Raw genomic sequence first — 12549 nt, 5'->3', positions numbered from 1 at the left:
GAATTCTCTAGCAATTGCGTTTGCACAACATAGTTGTGAGTTTAGACAACTCCGCTGTGTTTTGGCAAAAGAAGCAAATTATAACGCAGCAACAAGGGAAATGTGTAGGTTTTACTCAAAATTCGCCACTCATAAAGCTTCTCTGAAAGTTACAATTGGTTAAGAAGTCAGGCGAAAATAAATCGCTGAATTTTCGGAGGGATTATTTTTAGGTACTAGTCAAAGCAGAGGTGACAGATTCTTTCTCGAGGGGTCGCAGTGTAAGCGTGGGCGTAGACGGGCCCTACTTAATATTTACAAAACATGCGGGTCTAGGCTTCAGCTGAGAGCAGCACATCAAGCACTCGCCATTTCCCTTACAGAGTCTGCCCGCAGTCCTCAGATACACTACTGGCCATTAAAATTGCTACACCAATAAGAAATGCAGATGATAAACGGGTATTCATTGGACAAATATATTATACCACAACTGTCATGTGATTGCATTTTCACGCAATTTGGGTGCATAGATCCTGAGAAATCAGTACCCAGAACAACCACCTTTGGACGTAATAACGGCCTCGATACGCCTGGGCATTGAGTCAAACATAGCTTGGATGGCGTGTACAGGCACAGCTGCCCATACAGCTTCAACACGATACCACAGTTCATCAAGAGTAGTGACTGGCGTATTGTGACGAGCCAGTTGCTCGGCCACAATTGACCAGACGTTTTCAATTGGTGACAGATCTGGAGAATGTGCTGGCTAGGGCAGCAGTCGAACATTTTTCTATCCAGAATGGCTCGTACAGGACCTGCAACATGCAGTCGTGTACTATACTGCTGAAATGTAGGGTTTCACAGGGGTCGTATGAAGGGTAGAGCTACGTGTAACACATCTGAAATGTAACGTCCACTGTTCAAAGTGCCGTCAATGCGACACGTGTAACCAATGGCACCCCATACCATCACGCCGGGTGATACGCCAGTATGGCGATGACGAATACACGCTTCCAATTTGCGTTCAGCGTGATGTCGCCAAACACGGATGCGACCATCATGATGCTGTAAACAGAACCTGAATTCATCCGAAAAAATGACGTGCACCCAGGTTCGACGTTGAGTACACCATCGCAGGCGCTCCTGTCTGTGATGCAGCGTCAAGGGTAACCGCAGCCACGGTCTCCGAGCTGAGAGTCCATGCTGCTGCAAACGTCGTCGAACTGTCCGTGCAGATGGTTGTTGTCTTGCAAACGTCCCCATCTGTTGACTCAGGGATCGAGACGTGGGTGGACGATCCGTTACAGCCATGCGGATAAGATGCCTGTCATCTCGACTGCTAGTGATGCGAGGCCGTTGGGATCCAGCACGGCGTTCCGTATTACCCTCCTGAACCCACCGATTCCATATTCTGCTAACAGTCACTGGATCTCGACCAACGCAATCAGCAATGTCGCGATACGATAAACCGCAATCACGATAGGCTACAATCCGACCTTTAGCAAAGTCGGAAGCGGGATGGTACGCATTTCTCCTCCTTACACGAGGCATCACAACAACGTTTCACCAGGCAACGCCGGTCACCCACTGTTTGTGTGTGAGAAATCGGTTGGAAACTTTGCTCATGTCAGCACGTTGTAGGTGTCGACACCGGTGACCACCTTCAGTGAATGCTCTGAAAAGCTAATCATTTGCATATCTCAGCATCTTCTTCCTGTCGGTTAAACTCCGCGTCTGTAGCACGTCATGTTCGTGGTGTAGCAATTTCAATCGCCAGTTGTGTATTAGCGCTCTCCCCATCCTTGCCCTCCTGTCTGCGCGGCTACCGACAATGGGATTTTGCGCATACACATGCATCCGGTGTCGCAGTGCCGAGTGATCATGCTCTGGCCGGTCAGTAAATGCTAGAGACTGTATCGCTGAGTTTTGTCCGCCGTGCCCTGTTGTGGCCGCCAGCTTGTACCACGGTGTGCCATGTCCCGTGTTGCAGTCGACACCGCTCGCCATGTCGCCGCTGAGTGGCCGCTCCCCTGGGGTGACGTTGACGTGGCGCGACGTCTCCGTGTACGCCGTCTCGCGGGGCGGCTTCTGGAGGCGCAGCCTCCACCACCGGCGCATCGTCAACGGCGGTGAGTACACAACCTCCACCGAGGTCACTGCTATTCAACAGTATCACGATCACACGGCACTAAACGCAACGCCTTGTTAACATCCCCATTCTTCTCTATCACCATCTTTATCACGTGTCTCACAGTCTCGCTCTTTTCCTTTCCCTGTTTGTTAAAATTCGCATCTATATGACCTGAAACTACCACACCCAGCTACATTTATTTAACAATTTAAATTTTTCCTGCAGCCTCTTTGTCCTGAACATTGAATGGAAAAAAATGCAGCCCGTTCCACACACACACACCTCCCCCCCCCCCTCCCCAACGACTATATTGAGTGACAGCAGAGTATAACATGTGCATGTCAGGTGTTGTTGGGTTGGGTTAGTGACTTATTTTGTCACGCCCATCGGCGATCAGATGACAGTCTGGAGGCATCCTCTACTTTTACTGTGCAGGCAGTAACTGTGTTGAGTTTAGACGTGTACGGTATTCGCAACAGTCATCCTTCTGTAGAGTCATGCCCCACGTGCTTCTGTTCAACAACCTCAGTCATTTCAAAGAGATAGCATTGCTTCCGGGATGCTGGGTGGACGTGCCGACAGATAGCCGCAAATGTTAGGCACAGTGGATCGGCTGTGTATTGTTGTTGCCTTCAATAGTGGTCTGTACAACATTCTCACACCTGTAGGTTCTGAACGTCCGCGTAATACAGACCCTCATCAAGGTCGGCGCATTGTGCAAGCAGCAGTGACTGACCGCACATCATCCAGGGAAGAAATCCGGACACATGTTGCACCGGCTGTTTCATCAGGGACAGCCGGAAATCGTCTGTTACAATCAGGATTGATATCAATTGTGCCTCTGGCCACTGACACCATGACATCGTGAATCATGCCTACACTAATATCTTAGAAAAGTCGACTGGAGAGTGGAATGGCGCTCTGTTATCTGCAGTGATGAGAGTAATGGACATACTCGTGTAATGCGTACGCCTGTTGAGCTTCCTATTCCAGGGTGGAAGCCCCAGCGGCGCACAGGTCCCATCACAGGCTACATGCGGTGTAAGTGTGCAGGTTTGGGGGGGGGGGGGGGACATTAACTAAAACTCCTCGTAACATTTAGAGTTCGTGCAGGGTAAATTAACCAGTATCCATGGCTTAAAATGTTACACCGTGCTACTGCCATTTTTCGATAGGAAGGCAATGGGCTTTTTCAGCAGGACAGTGAAAGTTCACATGCGGCTGCTGCGATGCAACGTGCACATCGTGGTGTACAACAACTGCCCAGGCCAGTAAGATTGTCAGATATCTCGTCAATTAAAGACGTGTGGCACATGATGGAACTTACTCCTTCTCCAAGGCCTGTAAGAACGACGCTAGAATGCTCGTCTGCATTGTCACCAGAGCGGAATGCGCTGTGTATTGACGTGACTGGGCAGCCGTTATTGTCTTCTGAATTTGGTATCATAGGCTACTTCAGTAATGAGCTACCTATCACATCACTTGCCAATGAAATGACCTTGTCCTTCTGGCACTGCATTTCCTCCTTTTGTCAATTAGTTGAAGTATTTCTTCTCTTACACAAGGTTTTTTTCGCAGTTATCTTCCTACTACCCATGTTTGTCACTGTCATTTCTGCGATTACCTTTTTTAGTGATGTCCATTTCCCTTCAACTGAACGGCCTCCTGTGGCAGTCTTTAGTATATACAGCCTCGTGAGAACTTCAAACTCATGCGATCATCCTCAGTACTTCAGTGTCTTACTTCTTCAACAATAATTTTTCTCGAAGATCCTCTCGAACTTCAGCTTATTCTTCCTCTTTACTCGTGATCTGAGTCTATATCTACTTCTGAGTACGCATTACGCTCTAATATCAGATTTGGGAATCTCTGTCTCATTTAACAGGAATCGTCCTGTTTCTCAGAATCTTGTCAAACTATATCTCCTCTTCTTTTGGTTTAGCTCTTACAAAGTGGAGTCTTTCAGGTCTCCAATTTCTACAACCGAGCCCACATTCTGCCATAACTCTGTCCTCTGTTCCTTCGTTTGTTACTACATCACAACCCCACATGATCATTATCATATCATCTCTCTTTATATACTGAATTACCCATCAAATACCCTCATCTCATGCTTGTGACGTCGACGTGTATACAGTGCGGGAAAAACTTAGTACACTTGGAAAGACGCCGCCGATTTTGATCTGATGACGGCGTAGGACACCTGGGTTATGGTGTCAACGTAGTTCGCCAGCGGATAGCATAATGGTATAGCTACCACAGTACCATTTGTATCTACCCTTTAATAGGGAATGCTCACAGCTAGAAGGCTCCGTGTGTGAAGGAAGCACTCGTCGTTTCTACAGTCAAATGAGCGACTTTAGGCGTGCTGTGTTAGTTATGCAGTGATGTTGGTATCAGTGGTTACATTAATATTCTCACACCCATAGATGAGGTTCTGGACTTTCACGCAGCACAGACGCCCGGCAGCATCGTCGTATTGTACGAGAAACAGTGGCAAATCATAGAGCTACCTAAGCACAGACCACCGGGTTTGTGAGCCCAGACGTGTGAACATGAACTATGGCGACTCCGTTACTAGCAGTGGGACTGTGGACACGCACACCTCTAGCCCGTCTTCCACTCAGGCCACAGAGTCGACATCCGTTGCTCGATTGGTGGCGTCAGTGGGTCACTTGGAAGATGAAATGGCGCGTCGTGGTCTTCAGCGATGAAGGCACATTCAGCCTGCGCGTACGACGTTCACCTTGTAAGCGCTGTCTCATACTGTGCACTCATCGAAGACACACTGGCTCCTCTCCAGACCTTATGGTGTCGGATGCGACAAGCTACAACTCTCATTAACGTTTGGCGTTTCTGGATGGGACGCTAACCAGAGCACGGTACATGAAGCGTGTTGTTAGACCCGTTCTTTTGCCCTTCTTGCAACACTACGAGATCAAAAGTATCCGGACACCCCCTAACACATACGTTCTTCATATTAGCTGCGTTGTGCTGCCACCTGCTGCCACGTAATACATATCGGCGACCTCAGTAGCCATTAGACATCGTGAGAGAGCAGAATGGCACCATCCGCGGAATTCACGGTCTTCGAACGTGGTCAGGTGATGGGTGTCACTTGTGTCATACGTCTGTACGCGAGATTTACACACTCCTAAACATCCCTAGGTCCACTGTTTACAATGTGATAGTGAAGTGGAAACGTGAAGAGACACGTACAGCACAAAAGCGTACAGGCCGACCTCGTCTGTCATACATAAATTCCAAACTGCATCTGCATCCACTGCAAGTACTATGACAGTTAGGTGGGCGGTGAGAAAAGTGAATTTCATGGTCGAGCGGGTGCTCATAAGCCACACATCGCGCCGGTAAATGCCAAACGACGCCTCGCTTGGTGTAAGGAGCGTAAACATCGGACGATTTAACAGTGGAAAAACGTTGCGTGACGAATCACGGTAAACAATGTGGCGATCCGATGGCAGGCTGTGTGTGTGTCGAATGCCCGGTGAACGTCGCCTGCCTGCGAGTGTAGTGCAAACAGTAAAATTAGAAGGCGGTAGTGTTACGGTGTGACCGTGTTTTTTATGGAGGGGGCTTGCACTCCTTGTTGTTTGCCGTGGCACTATCACAGCACAGGCCTACACTGATGTTTTAAGCACCTTCTTGCTTCCCACGGTTGAAGAGCAATTCGGGGATGGCGACTGCATCTTTCAGCACGATCGAACACCTCCTCATAATGCTTGGCCTGTGGCACAGTGGTTACATGACAATAACATCCCTGTAATGGACTGGCCTGCACAGAGTCCTGACATTAATCCTCTAGCACACCTTTGGGATGTTTCGGAACGCCGACTTCGTGCCAGGTCTCACCGGCCGACATCGTTACCTCTCCTCAGTGCGCCACTCCGTGAAGAATGGGCTACAATTCCCCACGAAACTTTCGAGCACCTGATTGAACGTATGCCTACGAGAGTGGAAGCTGTCATCAACTCTAAGGGTGGAGCAACACCATACTGAATTCAAGTATTACTGAGCTAGGGCGCCACGAACTTGTAAGTCATTTTCAGCGAAGTGTTCGGATACTTTTGATTACATAGTGTATTTTGTTCCATCAGGGTAATGCTCGCCGCACACAGCCTGTGAAACTCAACGTGCGGTGTCTCCCCTGGCTAATACGGTCTCGGGACTTGTCTCCATTCGACGACGTTTGGGATATGATGGAACGAGAAGTGACTTGTTCGGCATGTCAACCAATACCTCTCACAGTGCTATGTGAACAGGTCGAGCAGTTGTGGCGTAATGTATGACAGTACAGTGTTCGCCGTCTGTACGATAGACTGGATGCCAGAGTAAGTGCCTGCATGGACGCCCATGGAGGCTATACCACGTACTAATATGGGTGTTGCAGCATGGGCCAATACCTGGTACCTCAAAACCGCTTGTGCCATTTCTCTGTAAATGTAGTCATTTCATGTACTCTATATGCACTGTTGAAACATTAAACCTTGACTGAACTGGTAATCTCTAACAGAGTGCATTATTTATTTCATGGCGGTGTATACAAATTATTATTGTTGGTGTCTGTTTGCTATCGATTCTAACGAGAAGAAACCTATCACCGAACTGTTCACAGTAACTCGCTCTGGCCTTTCTTTGCTGTTAATAACAAATCATATTCCTGTTCTGCTATTGTAGATATTATCTTCTATTCGACTGACCAGAAATCCTTATTGTCCTTCGATTCCGTTAATCGACCCCCAGTATACCTAGCCTGAGAGCTTCAATTTCCCTTTTCAGACGTGGCTTCCTTACCACGTTGAAACTTTTGACATTGCGCGCTCCGACTAGTAGAATGTTATATTTGTTTTCGTTATTGAATTTGTTTCTCGTGGTTAGTCCCCTTGGCAATCACCCCTCAGAGATCCAAACGGGAAATAATCCCCAAGATTGTTTCGAATGGAGAGACAGTAATGACACTTCTCCAGTTGGCAGGTACGTCTCTTCTGGAAACACATTATTTATCATTAATGCAGTGGTTTCCAGTGCGTTCTGAATCCTCATCCCTTTGATCATTACTGATTCTTCCGTGTTAGAGTCATTTTCGTACCAGAATGGTCCTCCCTGAGGTTCTGACCGCTGTACCACCCTCTTAGACCAGGACAATGGCCAAATACGGGCGACTATTATACAAGAAGCCTTGGGTCGCCATTGCCGACGATTTTTATTCAAACTTAAAGCATATCCTGCGCATCCCCTAAGCTGTATTATAATCCGTCTCCTGTTTCTACTCTAATCTCCCGTCCAGTTAATCTACACATCCTCCCCCAAAGGACCTCCATTCTGTCCCCACATCTCTCCCTCCCATCATACACACTATCTGATCAAAAGATTCCGCACACGCCTATGTAATGCGGAAGTGACGACTAGATGTCATGATAGGCGGACCAGCCAGTATAAGAGGAGGCGGGAAGTATTGTGCTGTCGGTAGAGAAGGAGTAACAGTTGAAATGGTGGGCCACAGGAGCTCAGTGGCATCGAATGTGGTCTAGTCACTGGGTGACTGACACCTGCGTAACAAATCCATCAGGGGCATTTCAACACTTCCAAAGCTGCCCACGTCGACTGCTGGTGATGTCATCGTGAAGTGAAAACGCGAAGGGAAAAGAAAAACCACAGCTAAACCGAGACCAGGCAGACATGTACTGACAGACAGGTACCTTCGGCCATTACGGAGGATGGGCGTACGAAATCAGCGTAAGCAATCACTAGTGGTTTCTAAACTGCTACCAGCTGTCCAGCTAACACAGTGATTGTCCATAGAGAGTTATGAAGAAATAAGTGCAGTGATCGAATAGCTCCTCATAAGCCAGATATTTCTCCAGTTGAGCTGGTGTATAGCGTGAGCCACTGGACAGTGGTAGTCTGGAAACGAGTAATTTAGAGAGATGGATTACGCTATGTACCGTGCAAATTCGCTGGAAGGATTTGGTTTAACAATGCCTGAGAACGTTTGTAGCCTGAAGAGCAGTGCCAACAGTGGAGTGTGGAGGAACTGATGTAACTGTGTAGGGGGTGATTTTCATGCTTATTGCCCTTAAGAAAACAATAAATGCGAAAGCATATGAACACATTTTAGAACATAGTGTACAGCGTATGGTACAGTAAAACTTTGGATACGGTGATTGCTTATCACCATGACAGTTCTCTCTATCAAAAGCACCACGCACCATGTGATGATTTGTGGACATTAAAATTTCTGAAATGGACTGGAGTGTGCAGAGTCCCGACACCAACTCACCCTTTGGGGTGAGTCAGAACATCGCTCCAGACTCCAGCGTACATCATTACTTCCGTGGTTTCGGCTCTTGAGGAAGAATGGGCTGCCATTCCACTGCAGACAGACAACTCACTGAAAGTGTCCCTGGTAACATTCAAACCATCAAATGGGCCAAGGACGGGCTCAGCCTGTATTGATGTCCACCAATAGGTTCAAATGGCTCTGAGCACTATGGGACTGAACTGCTGAGGTTATCAGTCCCCTAGAACTTAGAACTACTTAAACCTAACTAACCTAAGGACTTCACACACATCCATGCTAGAGGCAGGATTCCAACCTGCGACCGTAGCGGTTGCGCGTTTCCACACTGTAGTGACCAGAACCACTCAGCCACTCCCACCAATAGGTGTCCTAATAGTGTTGATCATATAGCGCACAACACCCCTTCCATTTTCTGCGTATCTGGGTTCATTTCCTTTCTCTCCATAGCTAAATAAAAAATCTGCCTCCAAAAAGGCTCCGTACAGTACTGCTGCATTCTCTCAGGTACATGCGAGCTGTAACTTGTCTATAACGGTCATAGAAGGGTGTTGATGATTGCGAGAGACCACGCCGAGGGAGATCTTTGTTGTTTGGTGTCTCTCGATAGAGGCTGAACGTTTCAATGGCACCAATTCTGTGGGAAAATCTTTTTCGCGCAAAGTGATTGTCCACTCACGATCTGGGCTTGAAATGACGCTTAGAGGTGTGTTGACAAACTAATCGGTCAGTAGCGAACACCTGAGTGATGGCGTTCGACTTGAACGTAAGCCGGTTCATATACTGATACTGGATAAAATTTGCACATCAAATATTTGTCCATAAACGGGAGAAGTTGTGCAGAGTGATCGCATACAATTCTTGAACACGGGTCTTTGCACCAATGTCCTGGATTAAATTCCAAATTCTCTACAGTGTCACATGTTGCAGTGTGAAGTCCAGAGCCGAACGATAGAGAAGAGATGGCCGTGAGAAGACGTCAACCTCACTCGAGGACGACAACGTGAGTGCAGAGGCCCCTATGTGAAGAGGACATTAGAATCGGGCCCGACTAGTCGCGGCCGGTTGAATAGTAGCTTCAAGACTAGCGACTCGGATACAAGCGTCAGCCCTCGTTATTTCGCTTTTACACTCTATATAACGCGGGAATTGCTATAGTGAAGAGATGGCTTATTTTGTATGTCACCCTTTGCTTGCGACACATCTGTGTAATTGTCAAAGTATTGTCATTTACTTTTTTGTAATAAAACTCATTAATACGATTTTTGTTGAATATTTGTCTAGCGAACCTAATAACCAAGCTTCCTAGACCCCCACATATTTGACAAGGCTGGACTTAATATTTGATGAAGAGCACGGAGACGTAATATCACATGTGGTGGGACAAGTGAGAGGGTGTGACGCTGTTGACGGTGATCCATATGTCGAATGGGGTCGTTAAGATTGGCGGCCTCCTTACAGTTATTCGAGAAGTGTAGGCTATTTGCCATCACCTGGTTTCACCTTCTTTCTTTGCTTCATCCACAACGACACAATTCCATGAATACGCTATACATAAACATAACCCTTTTGTACATACTGTCCGCCTCCACAGCTGAGTGGAATGCCATGCGAGGGGCCTGGATTCGATTCCCGGTTCGGGTTGGAGATTTTCCCCGCTCAGGTCTGAGTATCTTCATCATCATTTCATCCTCATCCAGATGCAAGCCGCCTAAGTGGCGTCAAATAAAAGGACTGGCGCCAGTGAACCGGTCGACCCGATGGGAAGCCCTAGGCACACAGCTCTCACACATCCGCGAGGAAAGAGCCAAAGTGCGTTGAGGATCCACAGCGACAGGCGCCTCAAACCCTACATCTATACTTTCGACAGAATGCATAGCGCATACAATCCCAATTGGTCCATTCACGATTGCAGACACAGCGCCCTCTACTGGATAGCACATTGCAGGTTTACTTTCTGCTATGCGAACGGCTGTAAGTAGCAATCTCCTGTGATCAAAAAACTAATAAGCACCAGGTATCTAATCAGAAACTCACAAAATAAGTAAATTATGACGATAAACTTCTTTGAGCAATTTATTTTATCCAACAACTGCTGTGCTTGTAGTTGTTGGACTGTGCCCAGCTAAGCCTGACGGTGGCTCTGTGTGGTGTTCCAGTGACTGGAGTGGTGCGACCCGGCACCCTGGTGGCGATGCTTGGAGGCAGCGGGGCCGGTAAGACGACGCTTATGGCGGCGCTGGCTCACCGCTCACCAGGTGAGTGAGGCACGTCTTCACCAGCCTGAGCGGAACCACCTAGTCTGCTCTTGATTGTTAGTCTTTCATATTGCGTTTTTATCTCAGAGCATACTGCAGAACTCCTTGAATGAAAAAATAAATCGACCAACTTCGTGAAACAGTTGCTCATTTAAAGAAGAAGGCACTGTGTAGTTGAAGGATTTAGGCATGTGAGATCCAGAAAGAAGCAGATTGTGTAGCACAAAGACAGATTTACAAATCAGTTTGTTTCCTCTTTCGGAGCGTCTTGAGGCGAAACATATTCGCCACAGCATTTGTAGGGCAAAGGCTATAGCAGTTCCTAGTAATCTTAAGGGCTCACAGCATTGCTGAGTGTCATTTTTATGGCCAAAAATAAAGCGATAATGGTTAACAGCAGCCTGATGACCCAATCCTGACATTTTTCTGTTCTCTGTAGTGAAAAGAAACCATAAAAGCAACCTTTTCAAGAATGGACGAAAATGACTGTTTTAGGTGCTACGCGGATTAACTGTACAATTCGATGGAAACTCTGTTTAAAAGGTATTACCAGTTTCTGACTTATCTGAGTAATTAGTGAGTGAGACAAGCCACTGACAATTCATCGTGGCCTCTCTGATTACGTCGAATATACCCTCTCAGTGCTGTTTGTTTGGTATGTGACCAGCTAACTTACGGAATATTCTAGGATGCATCGTAAGAATATTTTTAAGCAGTTTCGTTTGTGGACTGACTGCATTTTCCCAGTATCGAACTGGTGAATCGAAGCCTCCCTTCTGCGTTACTTCCGCACTAATATCATTTATGGTTTTAATTGAAAGAATTAGAAATGTTATTCGACCAGGACCATTAGAAGTACGATTAGCCGCAAATATAATTGTTGGATATTTACTGCTAACATTGTTAGGAAATATAGGACCTTCAATAGCAATAAATTTTATTTCCTTATTAATCATTGGACAAATATTATTACTGCAACACGTGATCACTTTATTTCATATCGTCATAAATCGTTACACCCAGGTATTGCTGCCTTATTTCAATTACAAATCACTGATATAGTAGCCAGGTGATTTTATTTTTGTGTGTTTTGTGAAGTGTACAATTTTCATTTCTGTACATTCAAAGACTGCTTACTTTTCCTTTAAGGGCTTCTCCTCTCTTCGGCAGTTGCCCTATATTTCCGTTCACCAGCATTCATGGTCACTGCAGTCTTCCTTCTTCACATCTCTCTTCCTGTTCATTTCAATTACTCCCGCTCTCAGTGTTATTCTCGGCCCCTCGCACTTCCTCTTTCCCGGCTGCGATCATTCCAGGATTCCGTGTAACCACTGTTCTTGCTCCATTTACTATGCATGGCCACATCATTGAAGTACCATTTTCTGAATTAATTTCACGACTGCTTTCCCATATCAGTTGTCTACCTGAATTCCTAATTTCTTCCTGAGTTCCTCATTTCTTCTCCTCTCTCCTCTGGACATCCTTGTTACATCCATTTCTACTGTCTGTAATCTACTTCTCTTCTGCACCCTCACGTTTGTCCTTCTGCACCTAATGTTAGTATAAATGATAACTAACTGACAACCTCAGCTGCCGACAGGTGTTGTTGATATACCTCGATGTGGACAGCTGAAAATGTGTATCCCGACCGGGACTCGAATCCGGGATCTCCTGGTTACATGGCAGACGCTCTATCCATCTGAGTCAGCAACAGTAACTATTCTTTCGAGAACACGTTACTGTCTTCGTATAAATGTTTGTATACTTCCAACTACTGTTTGTAGAATACTCTTCTTTGTTTCTTTTGATAATGTCCAGTTTCACGTTAACTTCTCTTGCCTGCTGGATCCTGACTTCCACATCTG

At 46.6% G+C, this 12549-nt stretch overlaps 1 protein-coding gene across 1 annotated transcript in view; it reads left to right on the top strand.

The window, feature by feature from the left end:
• Positions 1-1830: 1830 nt before the first annotated feature.
• The window catches only part of LOC126355290 (protein scarlet-like), a 142553-nt gene continuing 131834 nt past the window's right edge, over positions 1831-12549 (top strand). Inside the window, exons 1-3 of the mRNA XM_050005579.1 lie at positions 1831-1872; positions 1970-2108; positions 10586-10684. Of these exons, the coding sequence (XP_049861536.1) occupies positions 1831-1872; positions 1970-2108; positions 10586-10684 (280 nt within the window). The remainder of the gene's footprint in view (positions 1873-1969; positions 2109-10585; positions 10685-12549) is intronic.

This window comes from Schistocerca gregaria, chromosome 3 (genome assembly GCF_023897955.1).
Source record: "Schistocerca gregaria isolate iqSchGreg1 chromosome 3, iqSchGreg1.2, whole genome shotgun sequence".
In the NCBI taxonomy this organism is placed as follows: domain Eukaryota; kingdom Metazoa; phylum Arthropoda; class Insecta; order Orthoptera; family Acrididae; genus Schistocerca; species Schistocerca gregaria.
Note: the sequence above shows the minus strand (reverse complement) of the source record. Positions and strands in the feature narration are given on the sequence as shown.